Source organism: Rhynchophorus ferrugineus, unplaced genomic scaffold, assembly GCF_030347505.1.
Source record: "Rhynchophorus ferrugineus isolate W39M unplaced genomic scaffold, kcgeb_rfMv2 rfM4, whole genome shotgun sequence".
NCBI classification, from domain to species: domain Eukaryota; kingdom Metazoa; phylum Arthropoda; class Insecta; order Coleoptera; family Curculionidae; genus Rhynchophorus; species Rhynchophorus ferrugineus.
Window position 1 is genome coordinate 10,836,480 of NW_027472583.1, and position 23,295 is coordinate 10,859,774.

General features: G+C 32.6%; 2 protein-coding genes across 2 annotated transcripts in view; one reads left to right on the plus strand and one right to left on the minus strand.

Moving 5' to 3' along the window:
• The window catches only part of LOC143196071 (nephrin), a 568,267-nt gene that overhangs the window by 258,856 nt on the left and 286,116 nt on the right, over positions 1-23,295 (minus strand). The gene's annotated exons all lie outside the window — the stretch shown is intronic.
• Positions 3,555-10,135, plus strand: LOC143196072 (putative cytochrome P450 28a5). The gene is made up of 6 exons (XM_076403662.1): positions 3,555-3,793; positions 5,300-5,537; positions 7,528-7,823; positions 7,883-8,232; positions 9,482-9,748; positions 9,803-10,135. Exons 1-6 carry the CDS (start codon positions 3,615-3,617, stop codon positions 9,973-9,975), a joined length of 1,503 nt encoding a protein of 500 aa, XP_076259777.1. The 5' UTR covers positions 3,555-3,614; the 3' UTR covers positions 9,976-10,135.

Consider the following 23,295-nt stretch of genomic DNA (forward strand, 5'->3'; position numbering starts at 1 on the left):
TTTGTGCAATGTGTAACCTAGATTATCATATTTATCTTTGGTTTTGCATTGAGGCCAAACTAAAAACATTAATTGTTCGTCATTAGCTACGCGAACTCTAACCTTTAATTCGATTCTCTACTGTCAACAACTAAAGCCATTGAAGCAAGCAATTAAAATAAACATGTAGATATCCAACGTTAATCACGTCCATCACAAAAATCCTGGACAACACATATCTTTAGTAACTCGGCCAAAATTGAACGAGATTGTCTCGAAAGCTTCCATTAGTCCTATTATTAATACAGTCCGGACCTTGCTCTGTTTGATAACTCTTTGTTCCGTTCTATGCAAAACTTTCTTAATTCTTTCTTACAATTGGTTTAAAAAATTATTTTGTTCAGCTTTTTGCTCCGAAATCTCAGAACTTCCCTGCATCATTATCTGGGGTATCAGTTTGTGTGTATACATGAGATAATCCCAAATTACATATCCTTAATGCACAACATAACAGAGACAACAAGAATTTAACTAATTTAGTTCAAGTTGTTTTAAATTCATCCAACAGGGTCACTAGCAAGACTGATTGATGTTAAATATTACGATTGCCTATGACCAGTTTCAAACATCCATATCCAAAGTGGTATTCGAATGTTTTTCAAAAGGCCAGCGCTTTAAAAGCTTACCCACATCTCTAATAATCAAAATAAATTTAATGTATATTTTTATCTGAGCTCACTGAACAACAACATAATAAGCTACATTAATGAAAAAATAGTAGGGTCCACTACCCAATGTAAACATTTTAACAACATTTCTCTATTAGATCGCTGCATAAACTTAACATGGTGACGTTAAATTTAAGAAAGTTGACTCTTATAACTGTGTTTGTATAGATAGTTATCCGTCAATATTTATATATACAAAAGAAAACGCAGTATAAGTCATTAAAAACCAAACAAATGTAATCCTGATTATGATTAAAAATTTAAAAAATATTCGGCTAGCTATTAGTTTTATCACATATGTACAGGTCAATTTAATTTGTAATAATATTATTTGTTGTTGACAGAAGTCCTTGAAATATATCAATAGCAACAAAACAGGACCGTACTAAAACAATCTTATTAAAATTTTAAAACTTTCAATATACCCTTTTTTAAGTTTGATTGAGTTTGTTTAGAAGGCTACAGAAAATAATTAAAAATAAACGTATATATAAATATACATATATATATATATATATATATATATATATATATATATATGTCAGTGTCTCACTGGAAATATAAGGGCCAATGAATGAATACGTCAGATTCTTTTTTTTCATTATTCATTATTTATTTCGTTCATTATTAAAAGCATAATTTTTTTCAAAAAAAAAATTTTTGAACACAATGCAGAAATTCCAAGTTTTCAACAAAATATTACGAATTACTCTTAAAAGTCTGATTTGATTCGGTTTTGAAATTCTTAATTAACTCAAAAGTATGTATTCAAAAGGGCTTTTTAAGTTCCACGGACCAAAACTAGGCGAATATTATAAATGGAAGGGTTTCGATAGACCAACACTATGAGAGAAGGCCAGAGTTTAGTTATTTAATATGCAGATTTATACGCAATTTTAGTTTAATTTTTTACGTTTATTTCAGCTTTATTCATTAATTAAACTCAGACGCACATAATATTGTTTAAAACAAAACTGTTGGCGGCAAAACAAAGCTACTGGAGTTACGGTTAACGTAATCCTATATACGGATATATTAGAAGCTCATTCTGAGAAAACATTACCTTTAGGGAATAAACCTGGTAACAAGAAGGAAATTGAAACAAAAGTGGTTCTTTAAACGTATTCTAGATATAAAATAACATATTAAAATACAATACAATAAATATAATGACACAGCTGTGTTATTTATTATTCATTTATTTATTATTATAATATACATATATTTATTATTTCAACTTATATGTATGAATATATTATAAATTTTAATTCCCCTTCTCTGTCTAAATACTTTAAGCATTTGTTTTAAAATTCAATAAATATTGTATACTTATGCTTTCTTCTTATATCTGGAAACTGAAGGAATAATACAAGTATAATGAAAATCCAAATATTTTAACTATATAATCTTATTTTAGGGAAATTATTATTAGTGTTGGGAACAATCGACTGAAATCGATTATCGACTGTTGAGTAATTGACTACTTTTTACTATCGACTATTTCCGTCGCTATTTTCGGTCCGACCGATTTTATTACTATTTACTATGGACTGTTTCATTCGTTTAGTTTTAGTTACTATTTTCGGTTCTACTAGTTCATTCCACTGATTTTTAACGATCTTGCCTTCCGTCCTAGCCGCGACCTTGAAAGTAATGCGCCGAATTTATACTTATATAGATTTATATGTAATATATGTGGTTTTATGTTTTTTTGTAGTTTGTTTGTGAATAACTATATATTGTAAATTAATATAGCAGAATTTTGGAATGCCAGTTTTCGAGGGCAAAAAAATTAAATTGTAAATGATAAATAGTATGATACTTTTGACAGGCATAAGAGGTAATACTTTAGACTGGTATAATAGGTAATACATTTTTGATAAACTTACACGATTTTTGTCTAAACCTCTTGTTTGTCGAAACTTTTTTCCTAAAATCTTGAACACTAAAATTAGGTCCCAAGGGTTTCAGAAATTGTATAGATCCAAAAGATTTGAAGAGTTTTTTACAGTAGCAGTTGTTAAGTTTACTTTAAAAATATTAACGATAAATAGATGAATAAAGTATATTAAATATTTGTAATAAATACATTTTCTGATAGGAAAACTCTACTTTCATATTTTGTTGGCTATTAAGAAGGGCGCCACAGTTTTTATTTGTTAACGAATGGACTATCTTAACAGAATGTGTTCAACTTTTAAAACCCATTGAAATAATGACCACCGAGTTATCTGGTGAAAGATATCCCAACGATGTCTTTAATTATATGGTTAATAAGAGGACTGCAACATTCCATCAAATCCAGGATTTTTACAAGTGTATGGGGAAAAAATGACAAAATTGTCTATTAGATGTCATCAACAAAAGACTGGCAATTTTAGAAATGAATACGATATGCGAGAAGTCCAAATTTTTAGATCCTAGATTTAAAAAAGCAGAATTTGGTATTGCAAATAATGCTGAGACGATATAAAAAGTTATCATAAAAGAGGTATCTTCCATTCTAACTTCAAAAAATACAAATATAGTTCCACAATTCGAAATTAAAGACAAAACTACTGACCAGGATGTATAGACATCTGGAGATATTTTGATAAAAAAATGGCTAGAATGAAAGAAGTAATTACTCCAAGTACTGCAGCAACTTTACAGATTTAGCAAATTAACTGCTCCAAGCATTTATCTCCATCCTTTCCTATCTCACATTTTATGCATTTAACTGAAAATAGTAATTACTATGCATTTACAATTTTTATACGACCTGAGCGCCAATATACTTTAAAAATTATCCTGATTACGGATCTGAATTATTTCTGTTATTCAAAATTATACAATTAGGTCTAATTTAAAGTTGTTTAACAAAAAATAACAACATAAATTTAGATACGTTGACATAGTAGGACGGTCATGATGTTGATTTTGGTTTTGCTGGGTATTATCTTGGCCCTCTTATGGTATCTACGTAGAAATTCTACATGGGATAAGCGAGGAGTTCCTGGTCCAAAACCACTGCCAATCGTTGGGAATATCCTCAGACACTTTTTAGGCCAGAAAACACTTGGACAAATATACCGTCAAATATATAAGTAAGTTTTTATAAATAATATAATATTGAATATGTTAAAATTACTTATTGTGTTCTGGTGTTACTGTACTGATAACAAATTAGTTTTCACCAGTGTTGGGAACTATCGACTGGAATTGACTACTTTTTACTATCGACTATTTTTGGCTCGACTGATTTTATTACTTTCCACCAGTGACTGTTTCAGTCGCTATTTTCAGTCCGACTGATTTTGTTACTATTTACTAACGACAGTTTTAGTCGTACTTTTAGTTACTATTTTTGGTTCTATTTGTTTGGTTCGACTGATTTTTAACGTTACGGCTATGTCGTCCTAGCCGCAACCTTGACAAAAATGTACCCAATTTATGCTTACATATATATATGTGATATATGTAGGTTTAATATTTTTTTGTAATTTGCTTGTAAATAATAATATATTGTGTATTAATATTATAGCATTTTGGTACGATATTTTTAAAGATTGTTAAGGTTTATTGGGTAAAATGGCTAAAATTGGGAATGATAAATAATAAAACATTTTGATTGTTTTTATGGCCATAATGGTTTTTTTTAAGTTCTATAGTATTGTCCAGATTTGTTATAGTATATTATTTAAAAATAGCAATTAACGCATTAAAATACAATAAAACTTTGAAACAATAAAACATTAAAATTTGTGGGGTACTATTCCATTCCATAGAAAAATTCCATTTCTTCCAAAAAGCATTCGAATCGTGCATTTGACTAGGTCGCTAGGTTTTTGACTATCGACTGTTTCGACAGTTTTCAGTCAATAGTTCCCAATGCTAGTTTTCACTTCTCCCTATATATATATATATATATATATATATATATATATATATATATATATATATATATATTGCCTTATTTTCCACAAACTTCAGTGAATGTGATACGAACAAAGTGTGTGAACAAAGTGAATGATACACCCCATATTCTTTTTGTTTAATGGAAACTGTTGGAATATGACAATTAATGGAAGAATTCTGGGAAGTTCACGTAGAGGTCAAGTCAGAGATAACTAAATCTGGCCAATAAGCTGGGTGATGAAACAATTTGTACTCATATTTACTGAGTTTAACTAAAGTTGAGCTATCTTGGAGGAAATCTAACTTTGCTTTTCTGTAAATCAAATTTTTTTAAATTAAATATTTACATTAAATTACTTCAAAAGGATACAATATAAATCTAAGTTTATTATTTTACCATTTGGGAGCTAATTGACGAATAAAATGCGCTTTCCTCCCAAAAAAAATTGACGAAAGATATTTTCCTAATCGATTTCTGAGCTTTCTCATATTACCGAATTCTTTGCTTCCTGTTTTGATCCAAGATTATGGTTAAGAAAACTAAAACTTGCCAATACCATCATTTTTAACACATAAAATTAAAAATCCATAGATCCAAAAGATACAAAGAGGTGGATTTATTTTTCACGCATTTGTTATTTAACATTATAATCTAATATAAATTATTTAACATTAATATATGGTTTTCTTCTCAGCAAATATGATAAATATCCATTTGTCGGCATCTATAGAGCGACAACGCCTTGCCTACTGGTGCGAGATCCAGAATTCGTTCAACGAATTTTGGTGAAAGACTTTAAATCTTTTCAAAATAACGAGATGCACGTAGAGAAAGATGTAGATGTGCTATTCGGCAGGAATCCTTTCGTGTTACGAGGGAAGGAATGGAGGGACACAAGGCAGATGTTATCTCCAGGCTATACAAGTGGACGGGTAATGTAATTAATAATAAGTAATGTAAAAACAAAAAGGGAAACAAAATGTCCGCTAAGGTGATTAATATATGGAAGAAGATAGAATGTACCTAAATGTACTACTTACAAGAGCTGTTTGAAAGAGATTGCTGAATAAAAGTGTATGATGTAGGAGAGTATTATCTACACCATATTTTGTAAAATGCTACAAATTAACTATAACAACTAACAAAAACTATCATTTTTTTTTTAAATATGTGTCTATTCACATTATCTTACATTACTTGATAACAATAAAATATCCTAAAATATACAACAACATTAAAATCTGAATTTTCGATCATTTCTGAGTTTTAATTTTATAATATTATTAACGAAATTCATTTGGAATATTTTAGATATGGTATTTAATCTTAAATATCTTTATAGTGACAACAACTGTTGTAATCCGAAGAAGCTCGTTTCAATAAAATTATTATACTTTGCACCTCATCATATTCAGCTCCATATATAGGTGCATTGAATTGAAAAATATATGAATGTGCCTTATGAGAATCCGCGCATTAGTAATATTTATATATTGTTAACGACGAGGTATATTTATCTTAAGTTTTAACAAACAATAACAGACTTTTGATATAAATATGAAACTTAAAATATTATCGCAAATATATTACATGTATATTTATGATAATTATATGTTTTTAAGATACTTAAATTTATAGGTTTTTACATCTGTTCAAAATAATGATGATGTCATAATAAAACCCAAGAAGCCTAGTACGTTTGGAGCGTGGTTCAAATACAATAGAGCCAAATACTATGACACGTTTATTTACTATTGAAAAAATTTACAAAAATTTAAAGTTTTTCTAGGTATTTCTCCTCACTAGTTACGCATTTTGTCCATCTCTCCGGGAGTTTTTTGATGCCGGTATAGAAGAATTCATTGAGCAACTCGGACAGCCATGTGCGCACGAATTCTTCTACCTCGTCGTTGGTGTTGAGCCTTTGACCTCCGAGGGCTTCTAGCCTAGTCCAAACATATGCTAGTTGCAGGGTGATAAAACAGGATTGAATGGGAGGGGGGGTACTCCAGTACCTCTCAACCAAATTCCTATATTGTATCAAGCGTGAGACGCGCGGTATGAGGGCGCGCGTTATCCTGGAGAAGAATCGCACTTCATGCTGGAAGGCTCCTCCGTTTCGAGTGATAAGCTAGTTTCACGTGTATTTTCAGAAGTTTAGAGTGGTATGCAGCATTAATGGTACATTGGGTGCGCAAGAAATCGTCATACAGCACACCCCGCCGGTCCCAAAACACCGTACACAGAACCTTAAAAAAAGCTCCTTCCTTCTCTTCCTCCTTCTTCCTCCACTCTATAGACGACATCTTGCTTTCGGGAGAGTAATAGTGTACCCATGTCTCGTTTGTAGTAAAGATTCGCGTTCAAAAACCGTCTCCCTCCGCCTCGTATCGCGTCAGCAAGCGGCGACAAACCTTCAACCGCGTAAATTTTTGTTTTGTTCGAAGTTCAACAGTTTACGAACCTATCGCGCCGTTATTTTGCAATATTGAAGGTGTTTGTAGATAATAGACTCTACACTACCAATACTGATGCCGAAATGTCTCGAACATTCATCCGACGACTCTCCAAAATGATGCTCTACGTGGCGAATATTGTCTGGTGTGATGCTACTTCGCGCTCGGCGATCATGCGACTCGGCAAACCTACTCAGACACTCACTACCAAAATGATTTCGTAAACGCAGAAAAATGTCCGTCCTTTTAACGTCTTTCCACACTAAATAACGAAAATACGTTGTGCTACGGCGGTGGGCACTACAAAAACTATGCCTCACTGTTCGTAAGGGATCCAGCTATCACATACTCAAGCCACGATCTTCCAGACATACATGCGCGCCATCTACAGAGTTTGTCTCTATCATATTTGAACCACTCTCGTAATTTAAACTTTATTTTAATGATAAATAACTTCTGTTTTTAGATGAAGAATTTGTATCCTATGATCACTGAAATAGCAAAGACCATGGTGAATTTTATTGAAAACCACCCAACAGGCACAACCGATGGTATCGAAACTAGGCTCTTAACGAAACGTTTTACCCTCGACAACGTGGCTAAAGCCGCTTTCGGTATAGATGGCAAATGTTTCGGAAGCTATGACGAAATGTCCGACTTTATGCAGCTAACTAATACATTTCTCCAACCAGGATCTTTCCAGGCTATCCTGACCCAAATGATCCAAATATTTCCTGTCATAACAAAATTGCCTTTCATGACGTAAGTATGAGACGAATATATACTGCCAAATAAATTATCGATATCCACCTGATTTTCAGTTTTACTAATAAATCCACGGCGGATAAAATCATATCGATAATATCGGAAGTAAAAAAGCATCGATTACAAAATAACGTTCAAGCGAATGATTATCTACAGTTTCTGATCGAGCTTGGAAAAGAACACAAATTCAGTGACGTAGATGTGACCGCCCACGCTAGTACATTCTTTTTCGATGGCTATTTCACATCTTCCCTAGTTCTGTCTTATCTGCTGCTTTGTCTGGCCATGTATCCAGAATATCAGGATAAAGTGCGGGATGAAATAAAGGAAACATTGGAAAAAAATAATGGAGAGATACCATATGAATCGCTACATGACATGCCGTGGTTGAATGCTTGCTTATATGGTAAGAAATATTATTTATCTACATTGATATATTAGATGTATAACTGCCATTGAACGTGATTTTGGTGTACTGATTGTGGATTATTTTTGCACCAAGAAAATGTCACCGAAACCAAGGAAACGCTTGATAAATATTACGGAGACTAAGAAGTATTTTACTGAATTTTGTTGTGGTCGTACGAGCATAAGTTACACCGAAAGTTCCAGTCGCCCAAAAGGGGTCGTCACGCCAGAAATCGTCGATAAAATCCATACAGTAAGGTTAGGGGTTCGGAGACAACACTTGGCTGAACTATAAAAGTAACTGTGTGACCTCTTCAAATTAGTGCTCGAGTGCTATTTAGCTACATTTCCAACGATTTTTTGTGCCATTTCAAAACATGGATATATTACAAAACGCCAGAGACCAAAGAACCATAAAAGTGAGTTTTTCTGGCTAAATGTTCACCAAAGAGAGCCAAGTTGTGTTTGTAGATCAGTTACAGAGTTTTGGAATGCCTATGATCATCATCAAATATTGTTTATTGTCCTTTTAACATATTTAATATTGATTCGAAACAAAAAGCACCGCATTTCTGCTATTTCTGAATCTGTTTCTGTTTTGAGAGGTAAATTTAGACATATTAAACTATATAATTTCTCTCTAAATAATGGCCAGTCTGTTTTGGTGTTATGCAAAGATGGTGATTTTGTTTTGTTGAGAATATTTGAGTTCACTGTTATAATAACTGGTGAGTGATCAGATGATAGATCGAGGCATGATTCAGCTTTGCACGTTTTGGTGTCAATATTTTTTGTAACACAAAAGGCTATGGTATCGAGAATTTTATTTCTATGTAAACGGCTAATATTTTGGCTCACCAATAGAAATATGCTGTAAGTTATGTGCCTTCATTGCTTTGACCAATTCTCTGTCTTTTCATTTCTTTAATCTAGAACCCCACATTACATGTTTTGCATTATAGTCTCCTCCGGCAATAAATCTATTACCCAGTGTGTTAAAGAAACCTTGTTATGCCTTGTTGGTGTGTTTATACCTTGTTGTTATTCGCAGATAATTTCTATCAGTGAAATGTGTTTCGAATACCATCATGATATCAATATTGTATTCAAATAAGAACGTTTTAAGCTCCCTGGAATGTTACTGGAGTCCATTTGCATACCAGACGGCTATTTTGTATTTGCTTTAATGGTTATCATTCATTAGGCTAGCTTGGTCAAATAAAGATATAAGGTCATTATTTTTTCAGAGTCTACTCGTGTGTACCCCATTGCTGAATCTATGATGAAAGTTTGTACCGAAGACTTCGAATACACCCCAACAGATCCTAGTTACAAAAACTTAACCGTACAACTAAAGCCGGGTGATGTGGTCATGGTCCCCTATGGTATTATGAGCAAAGATCCAAAATATTTTGTAGAGCCTGACAAGTTTTTACCAGAAAGATTGCTGGAGAAAGATGAAATGTCAAACAAAGTATTCTTTCCATTTGGAGCTGGGCCTCGAGTTTGCATAGGTAAGTTTGCTATTTATTAATAAGGCAAAGACATTCATATAGAATTTTTAACAGGTCAAAGGATGGGTATCATGCAAATTAAGCTAGGAGCAGCTCATATTGTGAAGAATTTCCAGATCAGTACTAGTCCAAAACTATGCCAACCCATTAAATATTGCGCATATAATTTTATGAATGAAGTTAAAGGAGGAATATGGTTGAGATATAGAAAAATAAATGATCACTAATACTAAAAAATATTTAATACGGATTTATATAATAGTATTTTCTATTATTGTAATCAACGTTATTTAGTTTTAAATTTAAAGTTCATGATTTACTAAATATATTAGATTTTTCTGTAGCAATTGAATAATTTAGCACTGAATAAATAATATAATCCTAAAATATCCACTAAATTATTGTCCTAAAATTGTCCTATAGTCTAAATAATTTTTTGTATAAGCAGATATAAAGACAAAGAATGTAACGAAAGATGACTGCACGTGAATTTTGAATGAAGTTCTTTAAAATCAAATAAATTTATATTTCAAAAGCAGTATTACTAGGATAACCTTTATGATTGATATCACTCAAAATTTGCTTGCTTATATACAGTGACTAAGGCACTACTAGTTATTTTACTAGTTTTTCTATAATAATTTATTAATGCCTTCATTCATGCCATCATTGTATTTCCAATAACAGTTAATACTATGAAACACAGTATTTTCTCATGATTTTTTGATAGAACTTCAAATTATGCCTCAGTTATTTCAGCTATTCTCTTATCAATTATCAAACAGGAGTATTAGTGAAACAGCTTTTCACTAGAACTAGGTTAATATGTGATTAGATTGGAAGAAGCTAGATAAAGATGACAATAATGATGATAATGCCCTTATTGTAGTATGTGTTAGTAAACCTCTACCGTAATGTAACAAAAGCAATTCATAGCACAAAGGTGATAGTGAATGACCTTTTACTGGATATTTTGCGAATATAGACACAACTATATTATAAATGGCGTTGAAGCCCATTAATAATATAGTTATTTATTGTGTGATGCGACATAATTCTATTAATTTTTTTGCTTCAAATTTCAATTTTTCAAAACTCAATTTTTAACTACCTAACAAAATTACAGCACGACATAAAAGTGATTTCATAAACTCACTCTGTGTTTGGTATTGGATAATCTTCCGGTAACACCTGTAATTTTTATTCATCATTTTTGTGGCTCATTTTTGATTTTACGTCAAAGTCACCGTTTTTGAAGCATCGTAACAAATCTTTAAAATTGATGTTAGACAGGTTATGCTCAAACGTTAACATTTGATTGAAATTTGAATAAAGTAGGCGTGACTTGATAAAGGCCTAACAATTAACATAAGAAACTTTTAGGAAATATTCAACTTTAATAAATTATATAGGATCTGATTATGATATCTGTAGGATATCTGTAGTATATATAATGAGAAAAAGAGCAGTGTTAGAAATATATCAACATTACTAATATGGAGACTAAATAAAGGCCGATAGGTTCTCCTAGGACAACCTATTGATCTAGATCAATACCTAGCTTTTAAGTTATTAAGTTATTGTTTAGTTATTATTTAAGTTATTTTATAGTTTAAGTTATTGTGTAGTTATTATGTGTAGAAGAACTTTTTTCATTTGAGGTCTACAAACAATCACTAACTGTTATATCTGGAATATAGTAGATGGAAAATTATTTGCGCCCAATTTTAATTGGACCATAATTCTTGTGACATTATACATAATTTTCAAAATTATACACCATCATATTATCATGATTATGACACGTGTGATTTTGACAACAGTGATTTAGGCCAAGGGTCTTTGGGTTATGTGGAACTAAGATTCTTGAGGGAGTTCATGGAGTCTGTGGCATTTACCTAATGTGTACTAATCTTCCTAAATGTATTCTAGCGAAATACCAGTTACTAAAGGTAGAGGTAAAGAATCAACAAAATTATCGATGAGGATCATTAGTGAGTATGAAGTGATCACTGTATTTTTCGTCCTTTGGCTTAGCGAAAAAGTGACATTCTTGGCGAGTCTTTTCATAAATAGATTAATATCAATATTTCGTCGATTCTATGAAGTTATAATAAGAGGTCAGTTGAGAAGCCCTTGGCCTGACACATAGATGGCGCTATTAAACTTAAATTCATATGTTTTTAGTTAGCTCTAACCGTCAAAAGATGTGTGTATAAATATAACAGCTGTCGGGTCATTTTTTTGTGAATTATAGCATTTTTACTGAAGCAACTTTTGTTATTGTGAAAAAAAATGGATAAAAAGGAATTCCGCGTGTTGATAAAATATTGCTGTTTCAAAAGAAAAATACAGTTGAAGCAAAAACTTGGCTTGATGGCGAGTTTCCGAACACTGCCAAAGGAAAGAGAAACAGAAAAGTTAAGACGTGGTGAAATGAGAACGGAACATGGTGAATGCAGTAGACAAAAACATCTACAAAATGATTTTGAATGACCGTAACTTGAACCTGAATGAAAGCAGACGCTCTAAAGATATCAACTGAACGTGTATATCATATCATTCATGAATATTTGGGTATGAGAAAGCTCTGTGCAAAGTGGGTGCCGCGCGATATCACTTTTGATTAAAAACAACGACGAGATAATGATTCGGAGTAGTATTTGAAGATTATTAGGAGCAATAAACCCGACTTTTGCGTCGATATCTGATAATGAATGAAATATGGCTCCATCATTTCACTCCGAATCGACAGTCATCCTAGTGAACTACACAAGATGAACCCACTCCAAAGCGTGGGAAAAGGGAAAACGCAACAGACGGCTGGCAAGATTATGGCATCTGTATTTTGGGATGCGCATAGAATAATTTTCATTGACTACCTTAAAAAAGGAATGACCATCACCAGTGACTATTACATAGCGTTATTGGACCGTTCTAGCGACAAAATCGCCGAAAAACGGCCGCATTTGAATAAAAAAAAAGTGCTGCTTCACCGAGATAATGCACCGTGTCACAGATCAGTGAATACGATAGCAAAAATCCACGAATTTAGCTTCGAATTGTTTTCTAATCCACCGTATTATCCAGATCTGGCGCCCAGCGACTATTTCCTGTTCTCAGATCTCAAAATAAAGCTTGCTGGGAAGAAATTTTCGTCGAATGAAGAGGTGATCGCCGAAACTGAGGCCTATTTTGAAGCAAAGGAGAAGTCGTACTACAAAAACGGTATCGAAAATTTGGAAGGTCGCTATAATCACCCTTGAAGGGAATTATGTTAAACGAAAAACAACAATTTTGCCAAAAAAATATGTTTATTATGCTAGGTCGGCGACTTTTCAATTGACCTGTTATTATTATGAAGGCAGAGTCATAAATCAGTTCTAGTCCATTTGGAATATCCCAGAACCGATGATATGAGTTACATCTTAATTGAATCAGATGTTATTAAATAAAATATTCCCGAAAGATTAATAATGATGCAGTAGAATAACATGATAAAGATCAAAGATTGTTACGGTGAACGGCGCCAATTAAAGAACTATGCGATAAGTATAGAGATATGCTATAAATTGTTTCTTTTATCGGAAAAGACTTATTAATTTATTGCTAGAATGTTGTTGGGTTACTGAAAAATTCCCGTCATTTACCGATTCGCCCATGGTCGGAGTTAATTAAACGAATTTGTGATAGCAGACAGAACCGCAAGATTAAACTTGTAATGCGAATCGAACTTTAGGTCTAGTCTAGACCACAAACCTGAAGTTTCGGGTTTGTTAGTCGGCTCTCGGCTGTCACCCTTCCTCCTCCACAGCCCCCTCACCCCTACCGTCGACCATATTAATCATCGGGCGAGAAACAACAAATTCCGCTAAAATCGAACAATGCCGCGAGCGCCACGCCGTCCCCGAACGCGAGCCCTTCAAACGGCATCTGCGAAACGACAGGATCGTTGCCGGTAATGGATCGGCATTTGTCTTCGGGTGCCCGAGACTGCAGGATTGATACTGCGGATAAAGCGGGTTTAAAAATGCCCGAGGAGACGTGCCTGGGGGGAACGGGCGAAAAAAGCGCAAAGCCAAACGGGAAAGCATTTGGTTTGTATGGGCGGTGCGGTCTATTTTTCATCTGAATCTTTCGAGGAATTCCTACAATGGTAAGTAAAATCTTTCCTTTAGGGTATATGCTGGATATAACGCGCTGAATGTTATATAAACACGTTTTATTACTGAATATTAATCACATAAATTAATAATATAATGGATATATAGTCCTTTCAATAAAACAGCCAATTCACGACATCAATATCGTCGAATGTATTGCCAAATTCAGTTTGTAAAAACGTAAAATTAATTTGGAAGCTGGCAAGAATTTTTTCTTCTCGTTTTACTAATTACCGTTAGTTAAAAAGAGTCGGAATTGAACCCGATGCGTCCGAACATCTTGCCGAATCGGCCTACAATTCTATTTGCGTTGGTACTGATTGATACCGTTGTCATCTGTCTCAAAAAATTATTCTATATATTCATGCGCTAAAAACATTAATGCAGGAATTCCTGCAATTGTAAGTAAATTCTTCCCTTAAGGGTGAATGTTGTATCAACATATATTATGACTGAATATCAATCACATATATTAATAATTGAATAGATATATAGCTCTTCCAATAAAACAGCCAATTTACGACATCAATATCGTCGAATGTATTGCCCAATTCAGTTTGTAAAAACGTAAAATTAGTTTGGAACTTGGCGCTAATTTTTTCTTGTCGTTTTGCTAATTGAGTCGTAATTGAACCCGATGCTTCCAAACATGTCGCCGAATCGGCTTACGAAATTCTATTTGCGTTGGTATTGATTGATACCGTTGTCAACTGTCTCAAAAAATTATTCTATTTATTCATGCGCTAAAAACATTAATGCTGGAATTCCTGCAATTGTAAGTAAATTCTTCCATTGATTGTGAATGTTGGTTATATTGCGCTGAATGTGATATTAACATATATTATGACTGAATATCAATCACATATATTAATAATATAATAGATATATAGCTCTTCCAATAAAACAGCCAATGTAAGTCATCAATGTCGTCGAATGTATTGCCAAATTCAGTTTTTAAAAACCTAAAATTAGTTTGAATTTATCAAAAGCATAGGTTAAAGCTGGGGTTTTTGTTGGTCCGCAAATCAGACAGAACTTCACTACAAAAAGCTAGTTGAAAATATGCTAAACACCTTTAAGGCCATGGGCTGCAAGATGTCATTAAAAACTCATATGTTGCATGCTCATTTAGATAAATTCAAAACAACATGAGAGCATATTCAGAAGAGCAAGGAGAACGTTTTCACCAGGATATTATGAGCTTCGAACAACGTTATCAAGGCCAATACAATGAAAACATGATGGAAGACTATATTTGGGGTTTATTAAGAGATAGTACCTATGAACATAAAAGAAAAAGTAAAAGCGGGTATTTTGAATTATTTTCTACTTTCTTGTAAGTTATTTTGATAGTAAAACTTAATAAAAAATAATTAGAATGTCCATTTAAATTTAAGCTTTCATTTTCAGTTAAAAATTAACACCACAGATTTTTAAAAATATCATTCAAGCGGTTTCCTAAATAAAAAATCAAACTTTTTCATGCTATTTTTTTTTCGTATAATTACGGCCTAAAGAGTTGGAATTTAATGCTTTAAAGTCAAAGTCACATTTTCTGTTGACCCGTATTATCATTATTATACTTAAAGATAGACAGGTATGTCCGAACATGCAACCTAACCTATCTATAAAATTTTATTTTTTTTGGTACTTAGTAAGTCGCTTACAGCCATCTGTTTGTAGTACATATTAATACTAACTTTTAAAAGTTATAATGGCATCTTAAATGGCAGTGGATTATCAATGAGGATGTGGTCCTCACAGCGAAAACATTAGGATTAAAAATATAATTAGATCTAGCAAAACAAAAATCAACAGATATAGCTTACACATTGGTCATTGATTTATATTCTTACACTTTCCATAAAATTTAATGTTTCTCATAAACGTAATATCGAAGTAAATAACACAGCTGATAAAATGTGAGGTTAGGATAGTTTTATTTATTGTGTATATGAGATTTTCTAGCTCAGAAATATTTTTCAGAGTAAAGAATGAACGTTCATGAAGGCTTGTTTTTGCATTTCAGGCAAGATAACTATGAATGCAAATGTGATTCATCAGAATCTGTTCACATCAGAATCTCCAAAAAGAAGAAGTAAGTATAAGTATATATTTTCTAAGGAAGTAAACGGAGGATTTGAAAACTGAAAATTTTATATATTTTTGTTTCGAATCTGTGATTTTAGTTTCTTTTGCAAATAGGGATCAGGTATTATAACACCAAAAAGACAAAGAACTGAAAATATATGTGCCAATATTGTAAACAAAAACTGTTTTGATACATTTTTATTATTCTGTTATTGTTAATATATTATGTCAACTAATTGTTATTTAGCCGTTCCAGGTATCTATTTAAATTAATTAGTCAATTATAATACATCTCGTTATTCTTATTAATTAACATAATTATGTACAATAACTTATCTGGATCATATTTTATGGCCGCAAAGGGCAGTATTTTAAAATGTAATTAATCATCTAGAGCATCTTCAACAGGACATTGTAAAGAGAAAAACATTATAATTTTGGGAGATAAGAAAAGTCACTAGAAATTCAATGTGCAATTTTACCGGAATTTTCATGTTAAATGTTAAATGTTTTCGTTAATGAATATAAGTAGAATGAAGAGGATATAATATTGGGTTAACGAAAATATTGTCATATTTGTTAAACATTACGACTGTTACATTAGATAGAGTGTTTTAATGAATAAAACACTCTAATCTTAACTAGTACTCAAATAAATATTTTTAGACATTCTCTAATTTTCCGCCATAAATACATCAGCTCGTCACGCCCTATAGTGGTTCAAAATAGCAAATATAGTTATCGTTATTGACGTAAGTTTATTATATAAAATTAATATATTGGAGAGGAATTGTCTCCAACATAAATTGTTTTTAATACTGGACACTTTAATTATTATTTATATGACTTGTTATCGTTGGAATAATGTTCTTAATCATATCTGGAGCCAATTAGGACTAACCTGATATTGGTTATTGTCGAATGGAATCACGAAGCCGAAGGTCATCAAACTTTTTGGCCTTAATAAAAGTTTTCGACGAACAGTATTTCACATGATAATGCGACCGATTCGGACCATTTCATCGATGCAGATTCCACCCGATTACGATGAAATTAGCCGTTAAGAACAAGCGAAACAAAAGGAGCGACATACCGACGAGACGTCCATTTTCAAAATTTATCTACTAGATAACGAAAATAACTTTGTTATTTTGCGAAACGAATGGAAAATAGATCGGAGAATTACGGACGATTGGATTTTCTCTTCGAGTAATAGAAGAACGAGCGGGATCGCGAAGGTGTGTCAGCATTTATATTGAACGTTCGAAAGAATTGCTCAAAAATATTCTGACTATATTTTCGATCAGAGATACACTTATTACCATTTCTGACTTATTTTGCGGTTCTCTATGTGACGAATATTCTCATTACACTATCTTATAATACTCTAAATATATGATTAAATATATTATCGATGATAATAATAATAATAGTAAAACGTCTTTTTATACGTTAAAATGAAAATTCTCACATATTTTATTATAATAGGTAATAGCTTAACACGTTCGCTGCCAATAACGCGCTAGCGCGTAATGTAATGCTTTCATTGGACGCCAATTACGTTCTAGCGCGTTATATGTGCGGTGGTCTCACTAATCTTTGTATCTAGTTCGGCATTAACAGGGCACACTGCTACAGTTAGTTGTAACGATATTATTTGAAGACTATAGGGGAGCCATTTACTTGGTGTGCTTGGTTTCAATTTTTTATTATTGATTCATATGTATTACAGAATTGCATAGAACCAGAAAAAATATCGATATGTCAGGGCTCTCTTGTCCTAAAAGTGGAAAATAGATATGAATGTTGCCATAATTTTATAACAAATATTTAGGCAATCTAATTTACAACTTTCGTTTGTCTATCATAAAAAGGTTACTAAAAGCTCCGTCCAAACCTTCTTCCAGAGCGGTTATCAGTGAACATGTTTTGAACGAGAGAAGAAAGCAGGAAAGGTTGGGTAAATTTAAGAGCATATTGATACAAAAAAGGCTTAAGGATTATACTTCAGAATCGCTAATGTCAAAACTAAGTGAGTAGTATAAATTTTTAGAATAGCTTTAGATAACCAAAACAGAATAGTATATATATGTATAAGAATAGTATTATAAGAATATAATATCACATCTTTAATTATAATAGGCAATAGCTAAACACGTTCATTGCCAATAACGCGCTAGCGGGTAATGTAAAGCTTTCATTGGACGCCATTTACGCTCTAGCGCGTTATATGCGCAGTGGTATCTCTAAAGATTAGAGTATCCAGTTCGGCAGTAGCAGTGTGCCCGTACAGTTATTGTATCGACATTATTTGAAGCCTATAGGTGAGTCATTTACTTGGTGTGCTTGGTTTCGATTTTTCCTTATTGATTCATATGTATTACAGAATTGCATAGAACCAGAAAAAATATCGATATGTCAGGGCTCTCTTGTCCTAAAAGTGGAAAATAGATATGAATGTTGCCATAATTTTATAACAAATATTTAGGCAATCGTATTCTAATTTACAACTTTCGTTTGTCGGTCATAAAAAGGTTACTAAAAGCTCCGTCCAAACCTTCTTCCAGAGCGGTTATCAGTGAACATGTTTTGAACGAGAGAAGAAAGCAGGAAAGGTTGGGTAAATTTAAGAGCATATTGATACAAAAAAGGCTTAAGGATTATACTTCAGAATCGCTAATGTCAAAACTAAGTGAGTAGTATAAATTTTTAGAATAGCTTTAGATAACCAAAACAGAATAGTATATATATGTATAAGAATAGTATTATAAGAATATAATATATGTATATATAATATAATATATGTATATATATATATATATATATATATATATATATATATAATTTAAAGATTTATTTATAATATGTAGTTCGGATATCTCCTAAGCTACTTCATCGAAAATTGATTTTTACTCGACAACTGGGACTTGACTGGAGCTATAACTAATTTCGCGTTGGTAAATTTTGAGATACATTCCCCTCCTATTCACGTTACTGCGAAACACAGCGAAAGCAAACGCTGACAAACAATATAGTCCCACCCATCGCCCTACGCCTCGTATTAATTATGGCGAAAGTTAACGAAGACAAATTAATTAGGTAACAGTGATTAATTTGATTAACGGCAGAGTTGTTTTATCGACGATCTGGCTATGATTCGGATGGTTACGGTGAAGTAATAGGAAGCGTAGTAGGATATAATGATTTGCGACGCCTTTTTTTAAAAGCTTAAGCTATTGTTGATCTCGCCAATTAGTAGGTATCATCGACTCGTAATTTATTCGAAAATTTTAACGAACTAGGCATTGTTATAACTGTCAATTCGCCAAGTACCTTAGATCAGAAATTCACTCAAACGAATTTTGCATATCTGCATCTAATTTTGATGTATTAACAGTTTATAAACTATTGTATCATATAATGGAAATGCGTATTATTAATGTAAACTACTGGAACCTTTGTTACTCGCTATTGATAGCCTCTTTTTCAACAAAACGTCGTTAATTAAAAACAATTTATTCAATTTTAATATCGCATAAGACACTACACCTTGCTAATTCCACCATATCATAGTAAAACTTTATTTATCATGAATATTACGTTTTAGTGTCGATGTGGATAACTCTCCTGTACTTTTTCCCCATTTTCTATCACCTGTCAGAAAAACGTTTTTATTTTGTTTGGCAAGAAAAAGATTGAAAAATATTGAGACAGTTCAAAATGGCATTTTCAATGAAATCGCGTAGTGGCTGTTTTCCTTCTTTTTGATGTAGTATGATTTGTACTAGTTCTTTGAGCTCCGTTTTCCTCCAATAAGTCTGAAATATGTTGTCTTCCACGACTTGGAGAACTTCTTTTTGCCACTGACGCCAAATTATCACTTTTAATTAATTAAAACCAAACCCAACAATTATGATAGCAGGGAACAGCATTGTCATAAGCTTTTAAAAGTGTTGAATGGGCTTCGGTAACCAATTCCTTCAAATCAAATAAAAACTAAGGAATATCGAAAATTATACTCAACACTACTAAATGAAAAATTGGAAATAAATTAAGGAAATGAAAATTGAATACTTTTCATCATTATACATCGCTAATGAAAATACATGTAAGCACCTAATATATTAATAAATATTTCAGTCCTCTTAGCTTCAATAGTTAATCAACCGAATATATTTAAGATTACCATTTAATTAGATGTGCGTCACGCCGAAAAAAAACTGTTTATTAATTTGCCTAATTTCGTAATTAGCCAAAATTTTCGAAGCATTTCAGCATGTGGATTGCATAATGTCATCTCTTACGCCTGACCGAGTCGAAAACTAATTTCTCGTAATATATCTACTAATTAATACAGTACTTAATTAATAAATTACTCTTATTCTATTGGTATGTTGTATGGGTAATATATTTTTATGTTTTCGATTCTTTCAGGTTGGGTATAGGTCCTGTGACTAAGGATGCAGTCTGTTCACATAGTTTTTAACATTTACAATTTAAATTTCTCATGATATCTCGAAAGATGCATCAATAGTTTTGTCAGAAATATGTATAATCAGTTATAACTTCAAGTTATTGGAACAGACACCAGATTGTAAAGTTGAAATAAAACTGCATGTATATAATAGTTGTTCTTGAGTCAGATCAATTTAAGTGTAAAGGATCTTAACTGTCACTATTGCTAACCTGTAGCTGTAAGAGATTCTCAGCTAGTGTATTTCACAAATGACTATTATTTTTTGCCTGGAAATTAATTAACGGCATACCCAATTCTCTTCTTTGTCAATGTTCACAAATCATACAAATATTTTCCAACTATTGACTCATAAACTTCCAATTCGTTTGTAAGTTCTTTATGCGCTTGAGTTGGTTTTAGGGTTAAAACTATTTTCAATTCGCTCTCATCTGTCTTATCTAGCTATCTGAATCTTCAAATTTGTAATGAGCATCAATATCATTGTTAAAGAGACGGTGTATAGTTGTTATATATATATATATATATATATATATATATGATAAAGTACCATTATCACATTTTTTTGATAGACTGCGGTAGCAAATATCTTTAAACTAAACCGAAACTATCATTAGGTTTTCAAACAAATAATGAAACAACGCTGTTTTTTTTTGGTTTCAAATAAATATAACCGTTTCAGCACTTAATTTTTTGTCTGAACAGTAGATTAAATATTTGTGGCGGTCATACGTGGTACAATAAATTCAAAATCTGGATGGACGCACATATATACGGATGGCTCCAAATTTCGCAGCGGGCTTTGCTGTTGTTTGGAATTTGTTGTGGATAACCGGAACTCTTCGCTATATTCAAAGCTTTATCCTACCATCACAACACAATATTTCAAAGAATGGCTAATTCTGACCGACTCCCGAATGTTTCCTGGAATAGAAGTTCCCTCGTCACCGACTCACTGTCAATCATCCGTAGCCTCTGTCTGCATGGGACCAGGACAAGTTTACTTTGGATCTCTTCTCACGTTGGTATACCCGGAAATGAGCGCGCGCACAGTGCGGATCAATTATCTAAATTCCTCAAACCGGTCCACCCCCCCCCCCCCCATCAAATATGTTTGTGCCAATACTGATCTTATCACATTCGTGTTTCATAATGCCGTAGCCGTAGCTTTCAATCGACCGAGATTTGGCCATTGACGTTTCTCGCACGATCACTTGATAACTTCGTGCCCGCCTGCTCACTACTCGCCATGTCCCTATTTCAATCTATCACATACCAAACGACTGTCCACGGCTCATCCAGATTAGGACTAATTTTGGCCAGCTATAGTTGTATTAAAAAATGCCTTAAAAGGAGAAAATACAGACAGACTGCTCGGATTTCTACGAGAAGTTTAGTGTAGCTGACCAAATAACAATTACCACTTCGGTATGGGTGCTGATGTGTGCTGTCTGGATAGAACCTCTAGTTCGTTATGGTTGTGTTTGTAGTCCTTTATTTGTGTTCATTTTTAATTGTATATATACTATTTATACTCTTAGTCCCCCTGTCTGTATTTTTAATTTTATTTATTCATTAATTTATTGTTTAATATATACATTGTATGTCTGTCTCCGTATCGTCACAGTACAATTGTATAGTCGCGAAATGAAGACATCCTATCCGACAAAAAATCAAAACTATTAAATTTTAGTGTTGTCGTCAAACCTGATGTTATAATTACAGCTAAAAGGTGGTAAAAATGGTGAATTTCTAACAGTAAATTAGCAGTCTCAATTAAAACAATCTTTCTGGTGACTTTTTGGACGTGTTATCGATTATAAACAACAAAAAGGAAACAATTCCTATTATAAGCCCGAAGAATTTTTTGCGGAACTCAATTCGTAGGCTACGCTACGACCGAGAGACACTTTCAAATACGAAAACTTTATGATAACTCGACGAATGCAACGAAATATTGTCTTTCAATTTGGCGGGCAAAAGTTTCCGGTCGGAATTGCTTTTCAGGTATGAAAAGTTGTGCGAGGACGGCACGACGTACAGTATAATTTCGTTCACGTAGTTGGTGGGTTTTATTGGAAAAGTTAAAGTTTTGATAGATTTAGATGACGAGATGAAAATAAATATAATTTTTCTCGATTGGTTATTAAGCAGCTATCTGGGAATCGAATATCGTAAGTTTCGATGAAGTATTTCAAAATAGGCGTTCGATATTCCGTATTTATAATGTCTTTATTGCTTTTGGTTTTCAATGTTGGAATTAATTCGTTGGAATTAATAATGCATTCTAGTGATCCACTCAAAATCTATGAGGGTTTCACAAAAGCCAAGAAATAGTAATACTGAATGAAATAAACAGTGTTTGTGTGTTTGAGGTGCTAACAATCCATAGCACTTTATTTTAGGGCCTCTGAAACACTGTTCTATACGATAAGTTCAAATTGGTCTTGCCTTATAGAGCTAGAGCTGGTTATCTAAAGATAATTTAGATATACCTCCTATAAGCCATTGCAGTCCCTTCCTGCCTGTTTGTGCTTGTTCTAATTTGTAAATTCGTTTTAGAATCACACAATATTTTCTCTCTCATTTTATTCTAGTTAAAAAAAGATACAATGCTGTGTGATTGGTTCGAACACGTAAACCAATGAGCTTGTCAAAGTCGTCCGGCTATCAGACGTTTGCAAAATTATTGAAAGAAATAGTGACAAGAGGTTAAAACTCTAACCTATAATATACTGTGGCTGTATAATTAATTGTAGTTTTTAGATGTTAATATTTACTATAATGTTAAAATAAATAATATTTGATAACATTTTTGT

What these genes read in the sequence shown, in the direction of transcription:
- LOC143196072 (XM_076403662.1), top strand. Translation starts at nt 3,615, where the DNA reads ATGATGTTGATTTTGGTTTTGCTGGGTATTATCTTGGCCCTCTTATGG. An exon ending in ACAAAATTGCCTTTCATGAC is followed by an intron (nt 7,824 to 7,882) that starts GTAAGTATGAGA and finishes CCTGATTTTCAG; the next exon opens with TTTTACTAATAAATCCACGG. An exon ending in GTTGAATGCTTGCTTATATG is followed by an intron (nt 8,233 to 9,481) that starts GTAAGAAATATT and finishes TTATTTTTTCAG; the next exon opens with AGTCTACTCGTGTGTACCCC.